This window comes from Ailuropoda melanoleuca, chromosome 2, assembly GCF_002007445.2.
Source record: "Ailuropoda melanoleuca isolate Jingjing chromosome 2, ASM200744v2, whole genome shotgun sequence".
Lineage (NCBI taxonomy): Eukaryota > Metazoa > Chordata > Mammalia > Carnivora > Ursidae > Ailuropoda > Ailuropoda melanoleuca.
The window spans coordinates 43,111,025-43,132,859 of NC_048219.1; the positions used below are offsets into that span (position 1 = coordinate 43,111,025).

Below are 21,835 nucleotides of genomic sequence, written 5' to 3' on the forward strand. Positions count from 1 at the left end.
TGGCTGTCTCTATCTCTGTCGAATAAATAAATAAAATCTTAAAAAAATATATGTCATAAATATTAAAAACATGTCTGGAAAGGAGGTAAAGGAAGAGGAGGAATGGCAAAACTAGTTAAATGGCAAATAATTCCTCCTAAATGCTACCTATAAGATATTTCTTATGGAAATTAGAATAAATATTTGCCTTAAAAAAAACCTCAAAGCTATTCATTTACAATAAAGATTATAAATTCATTCTGAAAAGAATTACACATTTATTTTTAAGAACTGAAATTCTATCAAAATGTGGCTTCAAAATATAATATCATCATGTTTTTTTGAAAACAATCAGAAGTCATATGTATTTTCTAGGTTCTTGAAATTTTCAATAATGCTCCAAAGTCAAATATTTATTTTACTAATATGTGTTCTATGCCCATAATTTTAAAAACATCACAATACTTATTTTTTACTACATTTACCAATAGCATCCTTCCCAGAATTGTATCTTAAGGTTTCCCCACTCCTTTTCCAACTTCACCTTCCCAATATTTTGAAGGAATTACTAAGACATGTTAAACATCTGAATATACAGGAAGAAGCAACTATAACAAAGGCAGGCTGGAAAGGAATATACTTAGAGCAAAAACATCTTAGGGTAAGGGTCCTAAAATCAAAACCTACTTTAGTTACTTCTAGTGTTGTGACTCCATATAGATTAATTTCTTTAAACCTCAGTTTCCTTTCTATAAAATGGGGCAATGATACTTGTCTCATTAGGCCGTTATAATAAATGAAATGATATATGAAATAATGCCTATGCTAAAAACAACTCCAATGATTTAAGCCAACACAAATAAGAAAGAAGAACTTGTTGAGGTGAATATGGATTCAGTTTTCTACGTAGAAACTGAATTTAGGTTTAAGGTACTCCATTCCAATTAGACCACTGGAGAATCATTTGTTATTCTCCAATATAATGTAACACTTTGTATATAATGGTCACTAATTAAAATATATACATTTGAATAACTAATCTATATTTCACCCTGACTTGAAAGTTAATAAAAACATATATTGATTTCCACAATTGATTTGTTTTTGTATTATCAAATGTGACCTAGAAGCCACTAATTTCAATACTGGTATATGTTTTTTTAAACTGTTTAAAATTTAAACATAGTTCATCATTAAATGTCTCTTGAATTCAACAGATCCCTTCCTTTACTCTTTTTAATCCCGATTTTTAAACTTCGCATGTTAATTTATATATACCTTTCCGAAAAAGCTTATGTAGGTTTAAAAGAACTACATTCCTAAAATTATCTACAAAATGCATTCAAATATTTCTCTTCTCCTTTAATGCCCACTATTGAATATAATTAAACTGGTATCTGTTTCATGTTGCTTTCCATGTGTTAGCAAATTGTCTCTAGGCCAAAAAAAAAGAAAAAAAAAAAAACAAAAAACAACACACACACACACACACACCCCCACAAAGCTCATTTGTATCTTTTTTATAATAACATTTATCAATTCTATTTTGATGTTCTTTCATCCTGCACCTTACCTGATTCAAACAAATCAAATTATATGTATAGATGAGTATCTGATAGAATTACTATTTTCTTTAAATTTCTTCTAAATATTTATAATTGAACTCCAAAAAGATTCTCAAATGTAATTCTTCAGTTCTTCCCTATCAAAAGTCCAAACAATATATAATGAGACACATATTTTCTTTATTCTAAAACAATAAAAATGTAATCTTACAAGGATTATAGAGTTAACAAATAATATAGCCATGGCTCTTACTAATTCTTAGGAAATTACTTATGCCAGATTGAAAATTAGTATAATAATTTCTTAAAATTCACACATATAAAAAAAAATCCCTTCTAAGGTCAGGAAAAAGGCATGGCACCTGCTCTCAACACTTTTATTCAACATTATACTGGCGCTACTTCCCCATACAATAAGGTAAGAAAAACAACGAAAGTCTAAAAGACTGGCAAGGAAAAAATAAACCTTTATTACCTGACATGAACATCTGTAGAAAATCCTAAGGAATCTACAAAAACTATATAACTAATATATTAATTTAGCAATATAGACAAATCATATGTATTTCTACATATTATCAAGGAATGACTGGAAAATGAAATCTAAAAACATTACCATTTATGAAAGTCCTAAAAAATACTAAATGCTTAGGAGATAAATTCAGTAAAATATGCGTAAGACTTGTATACTAAAAACTATAAAACACTTGAGATAAACTATAGACGATCTAAATAAATGGAGAGATATGCCATGCTCATGAAACAGAAGATTTAATATTTTTAAGATATCAAGTCCCCTCACTTTTAATTTACAAATTCAAACCACCCCAATAAAAATTCCAGCAGGTTATTCAATGGAGGAAGGATAGACCTTTTTTTTAATGGTGCTAAATCAACTGGACATCCATGGCAAAAAATAAACCTTGACTATACATCACAACTTATACAAAATTAACTAATTCATGGACTTAAATGTAAAATGTAAAAATATAAGACTTTGAGCAAAAACATACAGGAGAAAATCTAAGGGACTTGGAGCTAAGCTTAGAGGTTTTAGACTTGGTGGAAGTCATAAAACAAAAATTGAAAACTGGACCTCATCAAAATTAAAGACCTCTTCAATAGGTCTTCAAAAGTGAATAGTGCTCTTCAAAAGACCTGTTTAATAGGATGAAAAAAATTAGCTACAGCATAGGGAAAAAAATATCTGCACACACATCTGACAAAGAACTAGTATCTAGGATATATATAAAGAACTTTAAAAACTCAACAGTAAAGAAACAATCCAGTTAGACAATGGGCAAAAGACATGAAGAGACATTTTATCAGAGGGGGTATAAATCTGTATATTTTATGGCAAACAAGCACATGAAAAGATGAGCATTGAAATATCACTAGCCATTAGGGAAATGCAATAATAAAACCACAATAAGACAGCACTATTTACTATCTAATATGTACTGAATATTTATATGCCCTCAAAATTCATGTGTTAAAACTCTAATCACTAATGTGATGGTATTTGAGGTGGGGACTTAGGGAGGTAATTAGATTTATTTTTTTTATATTTGCCTCAGTTTTATTGAGACATAACTGACATATAACACTGTGTGGGTTTATGGTGTATAGCATGTTGATTTGATACATTTATATATTGCAAAATGACTACCACCACAGTATTAGCTAACACCTCCATCCAGTCACAGAAACTATGTATCTCTGAAGGACAGTTATATCTCTTCTTTTCATGCAATGCACACTGTATTATTCCCTGTATTGCCAGTTTTTCCTTAGCTAGGACAAAATTTAGAACTAAATACAACACTCAGTTGTGACAATCACCTTATGCCACAGCCCCTGCCATTTCTGCTTATTCCTCAGCACTTCTAGCTTTCCTTTTTTATTTTCAAACATCTCTCTAAACATGATCTTCATTATAGGTCTCCTCACCTCATGGAAATTAGGTAGGCATATATTATAAACAAGCACCAAGGCCTTCCTTTGACTATCAGCCTCTAAAGTAGTAAAAAGAATAAAATGCTCTGCAGAGGGCCTTCCTCTGAGCCACTGGGAGCTATTCTGCCATCTCCTCGGCCAAGTGTATGCTTGTGGACTGGTATCATCCAATTTCCTAGGCCACATTTCTCCAAGATGGTAGGGAACACAAGACAGTGGTGGCTGAGAAGTGTGACTCAGTATCACAACACCTACCCTGCACAGGGCTTCGAACCAAAGCAAACCAAAACGAAAACAAAATAAACCAAGCAAAATCTTGTCTGTCCTAAGGAATTCAAGAGAACTGACCAACACAGAGGAGCAGCAAAAGCAGCTCCTACAAGGTGCCAAGGGCTATCCCCAACATTCTCACTGGCAGGATCTCCTGACTACTCTTTCAGCAAACATTTTTTTTTATTTAAATTCAGTTAATTAACATATAATATATTATTAGTTTCAGAGGTAGAGTTCAGTGATTTATCAGTCTGTTTCCTATGATTAAGAGTCTCTTATGGTTTATTTCCCTAATTTAATCTTATTTTTCCCTCCCTTCCCCTATGATCCTGCTTTGTTTCTTAAATTCCACATACGAATAAGATCATATGATAATTGTCTTTCTCTGTCTTCTCTCTTATTTTGCTTAGCATAATACCCTCTAGTGCCATCCACGCCATTGCAAATGGCAAGATTTCATTTTTTTGATGGCTGAGTAGTATTCCATTGTATATGTATACCACATCTTCTTTATCCATTCATCTCTTGATGGACATCTGGGCTCTTTCCACAGTTTGGCTCTTGTGGACATTGCTGCTATGAACACTGGGGTGCAGGTCCCCTTCGGATCACTGCATTTGTATCTCTGGGGTAAATCCCAAGTAGTGCAATTGCTAGGTTGCAGGGTATCTCTATTTTCAACTTTTTGAGGAACCTCCATACTGTTGTCCAGAGTGGCTGCACCAGCTTGCATTCCCACCAACAGTGGAAGAGGGTTCCCCTTTCTCCACACCCTCGCCAACATCTGTCATTTCCTGACTTGTTAATTTTAGCCATTCAGACAGGTGTGAAGTGGTATTTCACTGTGGTTTTGATTTTTATTTCCCTGATGCCAAATGATATGGAGCATTTTTTCATGTGTCTGTTGGGCATTTGTACGTCGTCTTTAGAGAAATGTCTGTTCGTGTCTTCTGCCCATTTCTTGACTGGATTCTTTGCTTTTTAGGTGTTGATAGGTTTGCATACTAACCCTTTATAGGTTTGGATACTAACTCTTTAGAGGTTTTGGATACTAACCCTTTATCTGATATGTCATTTGCAAGTATCTTCTCCCATTCTCTCAGTTGTGTTTTGGTTTTGTCAACTATTTCCTTTGCCGTGCAGAAGGTTTTTACCTTGATCAAGTCCCAATAGTTCATCGTTGCCTTTGTTTCCCTTGCCTTTGGAGACGCATCTAGCAAGAAGTAGTGCGGCTGAGATCACAGAAGTTCCTGTGTTCTCCTCTAGCATTTTGATGGATTTCTGTCTCACATTTAGGTCTTTAGTCCATTTTTAATCTATTTTTGTGGGAAGTAATTAGATTTAGATGAGGTCATAATGGTGGGATCCACATGATGGAATTACTGTTCTTATAAGATAAGGAGGGACCAGTCTCCCCCACCTAAGAACACATCAAGAAAGAACACATCAAGAAGTCAGCCATCTGTTAAGTCTGTAAGAAAACCCTTATCTGGGAAGCAAATAGGCCAGCATCATCTTGGTCTTCCCAGCCTCTAGAACTGTGAAAAATAAATTCTTATGGTTTAAGCCATCCAGTCTATGGTATTTTGTTATGCATCATGAGCTAAGGAAGACACTATCAGAATGGGGAAAATAAATAATAAAAAAATAATAATAATAAAATAAAAAAGAACAAAGAAAGAATAGGTAAAATAAAAATTGTGACAGTATCAAATGCCGGAAAGGATGCAAAGAAACAATCATTCATACACTGCTAAGAATGGAAAATGGAAAACATTCTGACAGTTTTTCACAAAACTACACATTTAACTACCATACAACCCAGTAACTGTACTTTTAATTGCACTTGAGAACAGAATTCCCCCCAACCCCATAATGAAGAGATAATGAAGAGATGTGAACTCTTCATTATGGAGGGACTTCTGAATGGACCAGAGCAAAGACAGGATCTGGGCATTCTAGAGATGAGTGTTGAAAAAGGACTTCGGCTACCTCCATTTGACCTCAGTCTGTACTTTATAATTAAGTTCTTCTTTCCAGTTATCTTTTAACTCGGGCAAAAAACCCTACAGGCAAAGGATCCCTTGATAGAAACCTAAGCTACTCTTTCAAGCAATAAGAACTGCCCCGACACCAGCAAGATCCTGCATGACTGACCCAAAGGCAATGATCAACCTGACCTTTACTGTCCAGCAGTACGTACCCACGTACCTTTGTCCCACATTTTCCTTACATAAACCCAGAAGTATTTTCAACACTTTGGATAGTCTTTCAGACATCAGTTAGCTGCCTTCCTGGAGTTGATCTCACCAAAATAAAGTCCTTTCTTATTTCACCACCACTCATCTATCAGCCAGTGGCAAGTGGCTGGCTGAACCCAGTCTGTTTGGGACCCCGCCAGAACCAGGTGCTCTAAGCAAGAGCAGTATGAACAGTACACAGAGTAGACAAATCAGACAACTGGCATGAACTGTCCTCTAGAGCCACCAGGGCAGTGGGGCACAGAGGACCCTACAGCCCATTCCCCAAGGGTCCCTTTGCCATTTACCCCTCAAGCACACACACAAGCAGCCAGCTTCATGCATTCCCAAAGAGAGCATTTATCTCAGAGAAATTAAGACTTATTATGTTCACACAAAAACCTGTAATGTGAATGTTTATGGCAGCTTTATTCATAACGGCCAAAAACTAGAAACAACTCAAATGTCCTTCAACAGGTAAATAGTTAGGCAAATTATGGTACATTCATACCATGGACTACCACTCAGCAGTAAAAGCAACAAACTACTGATTTACAGCTGGGAAAAATTACCAGGGAATTAAGCTGAGTGGGCGGGGGGGGNGGGGGGGGGGGGGGGGGGGAGTACCAATCTCAAAAGGTTATATATAATATTCTTGAAATGACAAAATTTAAAAACTTGGAGAAAGAGATTAATGGTTGCCAGGGATAAAGGACAGGGAAGGCACAAAAAAGGCAAAAGGTGTGCCTATACAAGGGAAATAGGAAGAATCTTGTGGTGATGGACATGTTTTATATCTTGACTATAAATGCAAATACCCTGGTTATGATATTATATTACTGTTCTGCAAGTTTGAGGAAACTGAGTGAGGTGTATAATCTGTATTACTTCTTACGACTATGGATGTGTATAATTATCTCAAAGTAAAAAGCTGAATTCAGAAAAATCAGGCAGACCTTTACATAAAAATTGATTGATCTATATATCCAACATCCTTCTAACAAAAAGCCCACCAAGTTTTTTATCTTCTGTGGAAACTGACGAGTTGATTTTAAATATTCGTCAAGAACTATACAGTTCAAGGGATTATGCTTCACACAGGAAATGTTTCCTTTGATTTCTGAGAAGTCAAAAGCTTAATTAATTTATTTCATATTATTTTGTTCCATTATATACCCGTTTGGAATTAAAGTATGTTTAAGTTCAGCGTTCAAAACTACTGCTGATTAAAATGCCATTTAAAGGCCCCTTTAACAACTGAGGTGCATGAGGTTATAATCTCTGCCCTAAAGAACATCATGTTGTGTACTGTTAAGCTTAAATGTAGACAAATCAGACAACTGAAGGCGATTGGCCCATGAAACTCAATTCTATAAAGTTTTGTCTCTAAGTATTCATCCCAAAATAGTTTATTGCCAAACTTAAACAAAGGTAGCAATAACTACCACAACAAAATCATTTTTTAAAACACAAGTCCAATAAAATTTAAATCACAATGCAAGTCCAATGAAATGGCCTTTTGTCTGGTCAATAATGGGAGAGGGCAGCAGCTTTGTCAGAGACTGAGCTCAGCATTCCCTCTCTCAGTTCATCTGCATTTCTATTTCCTGAGCATATCCTGTCCTATATCTCTTACTGATCATGAGATCAGTAAATACCAGAAGGCTTGCAGAAAATGAAGTCCTGTGAAGCTCTATCCCAAGGACAAAAGAAAAAGGTGTACAAAGACGATAATGGCAGGAGGCGACAGGATCACACTACACTGGCATAATCACAACTTTAACATTTAATGAGAATTCTTAGACATTTTATATCCCATACTTATTTAACTAAACTATAGCTGATTCACTAAACACATGAACTTTTGAAACATTAAAATGTTTTCCAGGCACGTACAGCATTACCATGAATTAGCTGGAACCTGCCATACTGTTCTGAAAAGTTTATCTATCCCTAAAATATAATCTGGCACAATACTATAGGAGAGAAACTAAACATTCAAGGGATTCAAGCCTTCTCATAGTAACCTTTAATCTTTTTACAACTGTGACTCATATTTGACATTTCAAACCAGCACTCACACATATGCGTATTTATATAACACATACACCCCTGAAAGTATTATTTCATAAAGTAATGACACATACTGGGTCATGTGTCCTGGTTTTACTCTAACATCTTTATTTAGGCTCTAATTTTTTTCTCTTTTAAAAAGGGTGGTCACAGTCCACTAAATTAATTTCATAACCTACTAAGGGGTCCCCTATGCCACCTTAGATTTGAAAAACACTGCTATACAACTGTAGTAAAATGTTAACATTTGGGGAATCTTGATCAAGAGTGTTGTGGAATTCTTTGCACTATTTTCTTTGTATTTTTTTTGTTAATCTAAAATTTTCAAAATAAAAAGTAAATTTAAGACCCCATCAAATTCATTTTATTACAGAATAAGATTGCAGAGGCAATGATGATGTCTCATATGCCTTTGTATTTCCTTTCCCTCCCCTTTCCCTACTGTCCCACAATTCTTTGCATATAGCATGCTCTCAATATACACATGCTAAATAAAACTTATGGGAAGGTATAGATTAGAAATGACCTCATAAGGGAGGTAAATCTTTAGCTGGGCCTTTAAAGCAACACAAGATTTCAGTTGGTGAAGTAGGAAAAAGAAGATATGTAAAGGGACACAGATTAAAAATTAACACTGGGTTTCATGCTTTTAAAATGATTTTAATCTATTAGCAAAGACTCAAAGACGAAGAATACATTCACAAAAAATCACCAAAGCCCCTATCAGAGAAAAATAAAAGGTGATATATAGTAAATAAATAAATAACCCTATGCGTGTACTTATATAAATTCACTGAGTACCAGGAATGAAGCCTACCCTCTCTCTCCTTAGAACATTATAAATTAGAAATAAACATTATACCTCAAAATTCTGTTCCATTATGTTTCCACCTTTACTCAAACTCTCCATAATGGCCTTATTTCGAAGAATATCTTCTTCACTAAGATGTTCTCTTCTTTTTCTTGATTCTAAAACAAGTCCATTCACCAGATAAAAGTCTGCCAAAAAGTTTCCTACTCTTTCCTAAAACGAAATTAAATAATCAAAATAATAAAATATTCAAATATTTCAAAATAATAAAATGAACTAAGTTTATCTTAGATTAAAAAGAAAGTTTCAAAGTAACATACATGTTCTTCCATAAACATGTAACATTCAGGTGAAAATAAATGTCCTTTGGTAACTGAGCTTATCAAATTGTCTTACAGATTCTATTAAATTGAAAAATATCTAAATCATATATTTCACATTTGTAAAGGAAAATTTAAAACACACAAGATGTATGGTAGTTAATCTGCAAATGAATTAAATCTAAATCAAAATGCCACATAGTATTCCTTTAGAATCTACTCCCAAGTAGCACAAAGCTATCTGAAAACTTTATTTAGCTGATAATCAAACATCATGAGTAACAAGGAGGGGTCAGTGATAATTACTGTTCCCATTTTAAAAATTAAAAAAAAAAAATTGGAATAAAAAAATACCCTAATTCACATAGGAATGTCTAGCACAACTAGTATTAATTACCTGCTCCAATACTCTATTCTCTAACAAAATCTAACTTCAAGTTACAGTTGCTTGCTGCTTTCAATAAAGAAGAGAGAACAACAGAATAGACTTGCTCACCAATACAATTACAATTAAGTGTTTACATTATGGATTTGGGATAAGGAAACTCAAGTGATATAAATGATATGAAGGAAAGAGTTGTTATTTCCTTTCAAAGAAGACCTCCTTCAACATTAACCTTCACCTTTTTCAGACCCATGGGTGGTTAAACACCTTACTACAAAAACCATGATACTGAAAACAAGCTTCCCATTTCTACCTGCATGCAAATCACTTGGTCTCCATCTTACTGATGGTTTCTGGCATTCCAAAACCACAAGTTTAGAGTTGTTTCCATGTCCACCTTGCTTTTGGTGGCCTTACTAGTCACCAAAAAGTAAAGCATTCTGCATCTGTTTCTACCTACAAAATGGGAACAATAAGTATTGCTGACTCCCTCCTTTCCTGTCAAAGATTTAAGATCACCTAGACGCTGTTCAAGAGCTTTGAGCTGCTTAGCAGTAGCACTAGATGAAGAGCAGCTTCAATTTTTATCCTCTCTTGAGGTGATCCTTCTAATGCTGTCCAGAAGAACACAGGACAAACAAATAAGACTTCAAGCCAACAAATGGACTGCAGTGTGGGAGCTCACAACTGGGAATCCTATAATATCTGTTGTCAAATAGGCTTAGAAAATAAAGTTGATGAGCCTACATCTAATATTGAGAATTTATCTGTGGTTGAGAAATACTCAGGAGATAATTTTCAGTTTTTTGAAATCTTATAACGAAAAAGCATTTATTAAAAGTAAATCATCATATCAATAAAAATTTTAAGTATATATTCTTCATAATCCAGCCATTCCATTTTTTGCTATCTATAACAGATAATGCAAGGGCACGTAAATGGATGGTAAATGCAACATCATTTGTAACAGAAAACTGGACACAAATGTGTGTCATTCATCAAAATGTCCAAAAATAAAAGACTAGATAAATAAACCACAATATATCCATACTATGGAATACTATGCAGTTGCTAAAAAGAATGAAGTGGTACTACTGATAAGAAAAAGCTTTCTAAACATACTAAAGAGTGAAAAAAAAAGCTGCAAAACAATAGACACACTATAACACTAGAAAAAATAAACATCAACAATTAAAGCTACATATTACTATGGATACATATTTATGTATGCAGAGAATAAAAAATATCTAAAGCATATACAAATGCATAATCCTCTACCAAAGCACTCTAGGGACTGAGTAGTAACAAAGGGGTAATTTTCAGGTTTATGTATAAGGTTATAAGGTGATTAATTTTGTGTCAACTTGGCTTGACTATGGTGCTCAGCTGTCTGGTCTAACATCTGCCTAGATGTCGCTGTGGAGGTATTTTTTTGGGTGTAATTAACAGTTATCAGTAGATTTGGAATAAAGCATTATTGGAATAAATCAGTAGATTTGGAATAAAGCATTTATTGGAATAAAGCACATTACTCTCCATAATGTGCGTAAGCTTCATCCAAACAAATGCAGGCCTAAGAGCAAAGACTGAAGTTTCCCAAAGGAAAAGCAATCAATCCTGCCTCAAGGCTGTAACATAGAAAACCTGTCCTACAGATTTTAGACTCAAGACCATATCAACTCTTCCCTGAATTTCCAACCTGGTAGACTGCTCTAAAGATTTCAGACTGGCCAGCGCCTATATTCATATAAGCCACTTTCTTTAAATAAATCAATTTCTCCCACACCCCTCCCCCTTTCTCTCTCTATATCCATATCTTTAGATATACATATATCTACATGCAGATATATAGAGATACAGAAAGAGAGAGATCTCCTATTGAGTTCTTCCTCAGGGAACCATAATAAAACCTGTTTTTGTTTTTCCAGTAAGAATGAATTAATTTCTATTGTATGTAATAAAACATAATTTTTAAAACCTAATTGTTAAAAGAAATAAATCTTGGCCCTCACCTATGTGATGATTTATTCTTCTTTTTTTTAAGATTTTATTTTTAAGTAATCTCTACACCCAATGTGGGACTCGAACTCACAAGACCAAGATCAAGAGTTGCACGCTCCACTGACCTAGCCAGCCAGTCACCTCTGTGATGACTTAGTCTTAATTTTATTTAAAACTTTATAAAATGTTTCTTCATATGTCTAATTAAACATTTTAAATATATTTTGAATAGTCTTATAAAACCTCTTGCTGACAGATGAAATGGGAATTATGGAAAGAATTTATAATTCATTAATGAGGGAACCTCCATGGAAATTTAATTTAATGACAGTGTTACAGAAATGAAAGTGTAATTTTTTTTTAGAAATGTAAGCTTATTTAATTTTAGTCATATATATGCAATACTGAGAAACAGATACTGAGTGAGTAAATAGTTTAGAAGTCTAAAAGTAGAAAGAGAAAAAAAGATCCAAGGAAACGAATTTAAAAGTGTATCCCTCTTTGTGGTCTTAAAGAATAAAAGCATTAGAAATGTAATGGAACCATGTGAAGACACTGTTCCCTGTAATTAACAAAGCAGCCTGACAGCAAGAATCCTTCCCAACAAAATTCAAAAGAGCTAAACTTTCTCTCTTGGCTTCTGTAAGAGTATCTTCCAACTCTGTAAACAACCATTGTAATTCACTGTCTGGATTCAGGAGGAGGGAATAAAGCACTGGAATAAAGCACTTACTGGACATTTCAGTAAGCTACTACTTCCTGCATTTTCACCACATGATCTTGGCAACATTAAATACTGAACAAACTTTAAAGTTGAAAAATCAAGATTTACACATACTGTTTTAACTTCCCGAAAGAGCCATCCTGTTTGGGCACGCGTGAAAGAAATTGATTTGGTTGATAAAGTTGCAGAGTAAATATCACTACTCATTAAAATGTCAACCTCTTCTTCTGTTTCCATCTCTGATTCCTGCAGTGGGGGGTAAAAGTTAAATATAAGAATCTAGGCTTTCACAGGTTATTAGTAGGGCACATGAAATACAGTACTCTTCTACTGTTGCACATAGGTCATGGAAACTACACTGGATTACCGATTACAGAAATATAGAGTATGCAGAGCAATTTTAAAAGATTAAGAATTAAGTTGAGAGGTCTGAGACAAAATTCCCACATCAAGGTTTTCTGTAAATATAGATCACTCTTACTTTCTTTTTCCTTCAAAGACCCACCACCATCATTTGAGCCTTTCTTTCCCAATAAGTGGAAGGAAGAGAAGGAGAAAGGGAGGGAAGGAGAGGAGAGAAGGGAAAAAAGAGATCTTCCTCTCTATACTCCGTATAGAAAGATAGGGAATCCAAAAATAACAACCCATGGATTCGAAACTTAATAATTCATCTTGTTTCAGGTTTATCCTCTCCATATTCCCTAGTGCTCGTATATAATAATTAATAATTTTTTAAATGAGAAAAAAAAAGGTTTGTGCTTGCTTCAGGGACAGAGACTAAAGGATCAGGCACAGAAGGGTAAATGAGTAGGTATAAAATGAGGTTCTATTCTATAATAGGCCAAGAACAGGATCTCTGATACTTAGGGCTACAGGATCCCAAGGGGGATAAAGGAGAAAAAAGGCAGAAACTAGAGAGGTAACTGGGGAATAAAAATTGTCCGTAGGGTTTTAGGATGACTAGACGCTCTATTTCCCATACCTCCTGATTTCTAGCTTCCCAAGAGGCCCATTTGCTATTCTTCACCACCAAACTTCACCCAGATATAGTCCATTTCTGAATCTATGAGTCTATAGAAAAAAACCTTGGGACCAGGACAGTGCCATTTCCTTCACCCTCAAAAGTGAAAAATGAAAAATCTTGACATTAATGCTAAAGCTGTAAGAGGTGAAAATGTAGTCCTGCTAACCAAACTAGTTCTGAACACAATTCTCTAAAGAAAAACTTTGGCTGGCATAGGTATAGAACTGTTAGGCAGTATATGTTTCAAATATACTATATGTTTCAAATATACTATATGTTTCAAATATACTATAAATCAATTAGGATTTCATGTATTAGCTTGGGAATAATCCTACATACACTGTTTATGAAGAAATTTGCCTTAAGTCTCAAAAACCCTCTTTTCAAATAAACTTTTGGAACAGAACTCTTCCATAGATCATAGACTGACCATCTCCCAACCACATCATTGAAAAAGATCAATTGTTAATTACATTTGTTCAACAAACATTTATTGAACAGTTATTATTTATGTATGTATATTAAGAAAAACAAAAACTATTCCCTGCTTTGAGGATTAATGTTCAAAATCTAGCTTTTCTATATTTTTTTAGGCATAAAATACACACATACCCTAAATACCAATCCTTTGGTGGCCTCATTGATACTTAAACATTAACTAATACTTATACCAGTAGCCTTAATCTCTGGCTTCTATTTCAATACTATGCTTCTAGCTCACTTATTGCCTAGTTAGCTATCCTGTTGTCTTTAATACGCAAGAGGTTAAATTATTTAATAAATTATCTGAGAGTCTAGAATAAAGGCTGGTAAACTATGGCCAGTAGGCCAAATCCAGTGTACCACCTGTGTTTATAAATTAAATTTATAATATTTAATAAATTATCCGAGAGTCTAGAATAAAGTCTGGTAAACTATGGCCAGTAGGCCAAATCTAGTGTACCACCTGTTTATAAATTAAATTTTATTGGAGTATAGCCACACTCATTCATTTAAATACTATCTATACCTATTTTTAGGTTACTAAAAGCAGAGTTGAGTAGTTGTGACAGAGACCATCCAGCCCAAAAATATATCTAAATATCTAAAATATTTACTATTTCTCCCTTTACAGAAAGAGTTTGCCAAACTCTAGCCTGGAATATACTGATGCACTCTATTAGGTACCAGAGAACACAATTAAAGGTACCACGGGAACCAAAGGAAGAAAGCCATATAAACGAATATAGCATTAGAAGCTCTATGGTACCAGAGTTAGTGGGAGCATAAACAAAATAATGGTCACCTGGCAAAGGAGGGAGTAACACTAACTAGGTGCCCCAGAAGTATGGAAGTGAAAGAAGATCATTCCAGGAAGTGGAAACAATGTGAACAAAGGAATGAAACACTAAATAGCATGGCATATCTGAAAAACTGCAAAGAGCTCAATGTGAGGGTATCTAAGATAGTAAGGTAAAAACAGGCTGGAAAGTGAGCAAAAGCCAGGTCACAGAAGGTTCCATGTCGTGTTAAGGAATTTGGATTTCATTCTTTAGGAAATAGGGATCTTCTGAAGTATCTTTAAAGAAGGCAGGTTTCATGAATTTTCAATGTTCAGTCTATCTCTGATATGTGAGATAATTTAGAACCCAACAAGAAGGGGACCAGGATGATCATTTATGAGACTTATGCAACAGTCCAGTTGAGAGATAATATCTGAATTTGTGGCAGTAATGGTACGATTAAAAAGAGATAATTATAAGACATTAGGGAGACAGAAAGTACCACACCTGTTCTCTAACTAGGAAACACAGAATATAAGAAAATATTTCAAAAATAACTCACAGTTTTCTGGATGAATAGAGGATGATGTCATTCATCAAAGGAAAGACAATGGAAGAGAGGGCAGATTTGGAGTTTGGAGGGGAAAAAAAAGAATTAAGTTTTAGATGAGCTGAATTTTGAGGTGCCTAGGAGACATAACGATATCCATTAGGAACTTAAGTAGACAAAGATGACATACGAATGGCTAACAGACACATGAAAAAATGTTCATCATCATTAGCCATCAGGGTAATCAAATCCACATTGAGATACCACCTCACACCAGTTAGAATGGCAAATACTGGCAAGGCAAGAAACAACAAATGTTGGAGAGGGTGTGGAGAAAGGGGAACGCTCTTACACTGCTGGTGGGAATGCAAGCTGGTACAGCCACTTTGGAAAACAATATGGAGGTTCATCAAAAAGTTAAAAATAGAGCTACCCTATGACCTGCAACTGCACTACTGAGTATTTACCCCAGAGATACAGATGTAGTGAGAAGAAGGGACACATGCGCCTCAATGTTCATAGCAGCAATGTCCACAATAGCCACACTGTGGAAGGAGCCAGGATGCCCTTCAACAGATGAATGGATAAAGAAGATGCGGTCCATATATACGATGGAATATTACTCAGCCATCAGAAAGAATGAATACCCACCATTTGCATTAACATGGATAGAACTGGAGGGTATTATGCTAAATGAAATAAGTCAATCAGAGAAGACAATCATCTTATGGTTTCACTTTTATGTGGAACATAAGGAATAGCATGGAGGACATTAGGAGAAGGAAGGGAAAAAATTAATGGAGGGAAATCTGAGAGGGAGACAAACCATGAGAGACTATGGACTCTGGGAAACAAACTGAAGGTTTCAGAGGGGAGGGGGGTTGGGAGATAGGTTAACCCAGTGATGGATATTAAGGAGGGCACATATTGCAGGCAGTACTGGGTGTTATATGTAAACAATGAATCATGGAACACTGCATTAAAAACTAATGATGTACTGTATGGTGACCAGCATAACAAAATAATAAATAAATACTATGATGAGGATGAAAAAAAGGAACTGAAGCAGATAGGTCTCCATTCAAAGATCTATCTAGGATAGAAATATATACTTATTAGTCATCAACCTATAGTAGGTTGTTTGAGAGCAGGAATGGAAGAGATTATTCTGACAGTTTGTAAAAATGAGAACTATATTGAGGATACATCAACGTTCGAGATATGGCAGAGAAAAAGGAACAGGCAAAGAAGAATAAGAAGAGAAGGGAAAAGAACAATTGAGCAAAATCAAATCCTAAGGAAGTGATAATTTTAAGAACTGAGTTACCAATAACAGACCAAGAAGTCTGATAAAGACAGGGTTGAAGCAAATACACTGATTTTAGCAAGTGACTCAAAACTAACATCATCTAAAACCCCAAACCTATACATTTCTAGATCTTCCATTCCAATTCTATCATTGGCACCACTATCATTCTACTTTTCAAGGTAGAAACACTACACTTACCCTTAAATCTAATTCTTAATTCACTACACTCAAACTATCAGCAAATCACAATCTTTCATTCTTAGAAAGTCATAGTTTCTTTAGGTATTCATTGCACCATCCTAGTCAAGAGCCTTATCACTTCTCAACTGCAGAACTGTAAAAAATAAAAACTCCTTCCATAAGTTCCCTGTCTCTAATCTTTCCCTTTTCCCAAAATCCATCTTATATACTAGTTGTGTGATCTTGGAGATGTCACTTTACATTTATAAGCTTCAGTTTACTAATCTATAAAATGGAGATAGCAAAACTATTTGCTCTGACAGATTATTTTGAAGATTTAATGAGAAAAGCTGTAAAGCACTTAAATTACTTGTGGATCAAATCAATACCTTATTCAAGAATCTATGATTCTCTGTTGCCAACTACAGCAGATCCTGTTATCTCATCTGGCTTTTAAAGCCTTCCATAAACCACATTCCCATGCTCAGTAACAGAAATCTTCACCACGGTCAGATAGATCTCTTTTCTGTTTCTCAAACAAACCATTCTCATTCCCACTTTCCTGACTTTATTCATCCTGTTTCCTCCACAAGGAATACCTTCTTTTTCTTCTCCTCTTCCAATCTAAATCTTCATTGCTCACTGCCAGTTAGGAAACTATTTAATAATACACATACAACGTAATTAAGGTCTCATCAATAGGCATGGTGATAAGAAGTTCTGAACTAAGAGATATTAAGGATGGAGCCACAGGATGTGGTGAATGACGATGTAGGGAAATGAAGTGTTTGAAAAATAAAGCCAAAAGAAAAGCGGGGTGCAAGGGTGGCTCAGTCAGTTAAGCATCTGACTCTTGATCTCAGCTCAGGTCTCGATCTCTGGGATGTGAGTTCAAGCCGTGTTGGGCACCAAGAAAGGAAAGGAGAAGGGAGGAGACGAGAGGAGACGAGACGTGAGGGGAGGGGAGGGAAGGGGAGAGGGGGGAGGGGAGGGGGAGAGGAGAGGAGAGGAAAGGAGAGGAGAGGAAAGGAGAGGAAAGGAGAGGAAAGGAGAGGAAAGGAGAGGAAGGGAGAGGAAAGAAGAGAAGAAAAAAGAAAAGCAACAGTGGCAAAATAAAATGTTGATTTAAAAACATTTCTAAGGCTATCAATGATATATAGATAAAGGAAACATTTTCTTTGGTTCATAGCAGGGAAAGGGACATTCAGGGAACAAAGGATAAAGATAATATGCATATGATTTTTCAATGGTGGTTGCAGACGCAATACCAACAGGGAGATGTGATGTGACAAAACGAAGATACTTTTTATACCAAGAGGAAAAAGATAGAGAAAAGTAGCCATAGAGTTAAGGACAGTAAAATAGTATTAAAAAAAATACAGACAGACAGCCAAAAGAGATGTTGCTATTAAGGAGATAGAGATGGTCAGCAACATTAAAAGAAGCTAAGGTAGCAAGATAAAAAATGGTAAAAGGGCCAGCACAGGTTCAACAAATCAGAGCTACAAATGAGAACTAAACGAAGGTGGAGTTCATTTAATTAGGAGATCGTCAGTGAATTATGAGGAAATGGTCTCAATGGAATGGTCAGGATGAAGACCAGAATATTAAAAAAACAAAAAAACAAAAACAAACAAAAAACTTAAAGCTAGTAGTAAAGAAATGAAAGCACTGGGAATGATATCTCACCTAAACTTTATGCCTTTTAAAGCAATTACACTGAGGCTTGGTTGCATACATAGACATTTTTAAAAAACCATTTAGAAAAATACCAATAAGACAACATGCTCACCTCATGGTGTATTCGCTGATAAACTTTTTGCTCATTGTCTAATACTACAAAAGATTCAGAGGGTGCCGCATCCCCATTGAAAATGAAGCTTAAATCCCCTCGTTGGCACTTCATATCAGTAAAATCTATGAGAGTAGTGTCAAGCCTGTGAAAGATGGGTAGATGAAAAATCCTGACAAATAAAATTTTTATAAAACACCACAATAATTAAACAAGCTTTGTTGCTTCTAAACTCAAACCAAGATGATAACACCATATTTCAAAGTCAAACTTACAGTAAAAGCTATCTTATTTAAAAACACTGAAAGAATATTTAAATGTATATTCCATTTTCCTATATTTCATTTCCTGAATATATACTTTATTAATCCAACAAGAAAAAGATTGTTTCCACATTGTTCAAATATTTCCCTAACTATACCTCATTCCCTACCTCTGCTCTTGCTGCAGATACTCCATAAAAGTTACTTCAACTGTGAAGGGCATTAAAGGAAAGCAGAACTGTCTTAACATTCTTTGATCCCAATAAGACCATGTTGCCAGCTCAGCAGAGTACGTAAGGAGGGTACAGCAATGGATGGACCACAATCTTAGATTAAGGACTGTGTGTCTGGTCTTGCTCTTTTGGTCTACATCTATGTCATAGGCCTAGCCACCTAATACCAAACCTTGCTTCATCCTTCAACTAGATAAATCATTTAACTTATTCCAAATTCTTGTCTTTTCTGTTTGACTTCCCCGGTGCAGATTAACAGTCTCTTTCCCATCATCTCCACAGCCTAAAAACCTTATGGATCATTCTTGTGCCAAAGATTCATGGACTCACACTCTTAATGTGTTTATCATACTCTTTGGTAACCAAGACATGGCATGGCCTAGCCCAATGAATTGGTCTCTAATAAATTCCACAAACCACTGCTTGCTGAAATTAGGGAATATACTAGAATGGAAAAGTTCACAAGCACCCCAAAATGCTTCAATCTTTCACTAAGCTTTGTAGGAGATCACATCAGGATCTCTCTTATTGGCTGCTCAAAACACAGTACTTAATCTAAAAAATGGGTTGACACCACTGTTAAGAGCTGCTGATCACACCCTAGCTACTGAGTTTCCAAGAATTCATTACTACATGAATTATTCAATTCTCATCCCAGACTAGGCAAAGGGAATGAGCATTCTTGGTATCCCTACACAGAAAAATCTGAGAACTAGAATTATATCTTCTATGCTGCATCAAAAGAGTAACTGGGGTTACATATAATTTATCAACAAAACCAGTACCTTTTAAAAGTGAAGGTGATACTATTAATAATTTTGCCAGGACAGTACTGAGGAATCAAGAGCAAACAGGGAAGTATGGTTACCTTATGTACAAGCACCTCCTCTCTGAGCCATATAAAATGTATACACCCCCACAGAATGATATCAAGAAGCCCTAAAAAAGCAAGTCACCAACTCCTGTAGGGGTGAATCCTGCCTGCTGCTTTAGAGCTGAATTCTAGCTCCTGGTCCACTTCCAGAGGCCTGCTACTGTACTACTAGTGCCTGTACTACTAAATATACCGTTACTACCCGTATATGTGGCATAAGAAAAAATAATGCCAGCAAAAGAGGCTCATCCCCTAAGATGTAGGCTACTGAGATCAAAAAGGAACAGATCATTTTATATAAGTGGTCTATTTGGACTTCAAGCTTCAACTACCAGGGAAGTCCACACCCCCCATAAAGAGGGAATGAAACAGAACAATCTCCGGCCTCCATTTCCTTCTTGCCTATCCTGGATGAAAGTGATAATGGGTTGGAAGGGATGGAGATAAGAGGAAGGGGTGGAGATAAGGATAGTGAGGGAGAGATGCAGAGAGAGAGAGAGACAGAGAGACAAAGACAGACTGACATGGTGACATTTGAACCCTTAGATCTAGCTACACCTAAAAACACTCAATAGTCAATTCTTATTTCATTTGTGTTTTTGTAATTTGCAAATTCAAGGAGACTGCCTAGTACATTTTCTGGAATATCCCTGACATATTACACGGCCTACTGTATTACACATGCCCCAAAATGATCTAATTTATCACGATGGTATTTTAATATATTAACCAGTCATTGCTTTAAGCCTCTGAGTTTAAATATTTTTAATTTTTTGCCATGTAGTTAGCCATGAAAAACAAAAAAAAATTTATATAACCACAAATATTTGAATAGAAAATGTTCAAAAAAAAAGAAAAAACAGAAAACGTTCTTTTTGAGATAAAAGCTTGAAAAATGCCAAGTAACAATGAAAAAGAATATAGACCCTTCCCATGAGACAGGAAAAGCCTGAAATGAAGTAGCTTGCCCTGATTATTTCAGTCAGTGGTTAGAGATTACTTCATAATTATTAACAGTGAAAATGTTTACTAATATTCTCAACAATAAAGTTACTCATACTTTCCTATTTACACTAAAGTATTCATTTCTCTTTGACACCAGAGAACATATTTTAAATGATCACATGGCTGTCATGAAATACAAGTAAACTTAAAAGATTTCTTTGAACATATTTTAAAATTCAGTTTCATTTGAAGTGATTTAAAAAAAAAAAACCTAATTGTCTCACGATGTTTACATTTGAAAGTTATTTAATGTTAATGGATTTTTTTTCATTAGATTCTTCTTATCTATGCAAAAAAAATCCTTTGCCATACATTCTAAAACCCAGCCTCTCCACTAATCTGGTAAACTTTGGTAACAAGAGCTTTAGAACCTATCACATTTCTCCTTTATCTTCAGCTCCTTGTAAACTCCAGGTCTGAGTGTCTTGCTGAATTATAGTAGTTTTCCCTTACTCTGTATTCTCTGACACAATTATTCTCCCTCAGGCTCTTATTCTTATGTCTCTATTTTAACCATTTTGTGGTTTTATTATCTATACTTATTATGTAATATGCATCATATCTTTTACTTTTAAAAGTCATTTATAAATGTGAAATAATTTTTTAAAAGAAGCTCCTTTTTTCCTAACCCTAAGACTCAAACAGAACTAAAACTAACCTTCTTTTAAAGTAGCATATGGAAAATAATATTCTCCCAAATTATGTACTACCTCTGGCAAGCACCTTAACATTGTTAAATTGATTAATAATTTTTGATGAAATTATAATATAATGTTAATAGGCTGCTGAAATAAATCTACATCACTATCAAATTCTTTCCTAGTTTTTCTTCTATATTTTTCTGTATTTTGCAACGTTTCTATAATGACCATGGAATTTAATGTACATAAGCACTTCCATAATTAGAAACACCTGAAGAGGTTATTTTTTAAAAAACAAAAACCAGAAACTTCTACCTTAATCAAATTCTACTGCTTGAGAACAATTATCCTAGAACTGGGTTTCAACTAAAGATT

General features: G+C 34.9%; 1 protein-coding gene across 3 annotated transcripts in view; it reads right to left on the minus strand.

Moving 5' to 3' along the window:
* The window catches only part of ANKRD13C (ankyrin repeat domain 13C), an 85,535-nt gene that overhangs the window by 16,679 nt on the left and 47,021 nt on the right, over positions 1-21,835 (minus strand). The window contains exons 7-9 of one of the 3 annotated variants that reach the window (XM_002929673.4): positions 18,445-18,589; positions 12,442-12,573; positions 8,949-9,110 (exon numbers count right to left, since the gene is read on the minus strand). In XM_002929673.4, the coding sequence (XP_002929719.1) occupies positions 8,949-9,110; positions 12,442-12,573; positions 18,445-18,589 (439 nt within the window). The remainder of the gene's footprint in view (positions 1-8,948; positions 9,111-12,441; positions 12,574-18,444; positions 18,590-21,835) is intronic. The other 2 variants (XM_011237717.3, XM_019810375.2) reach the window with 2 other exon arrangements.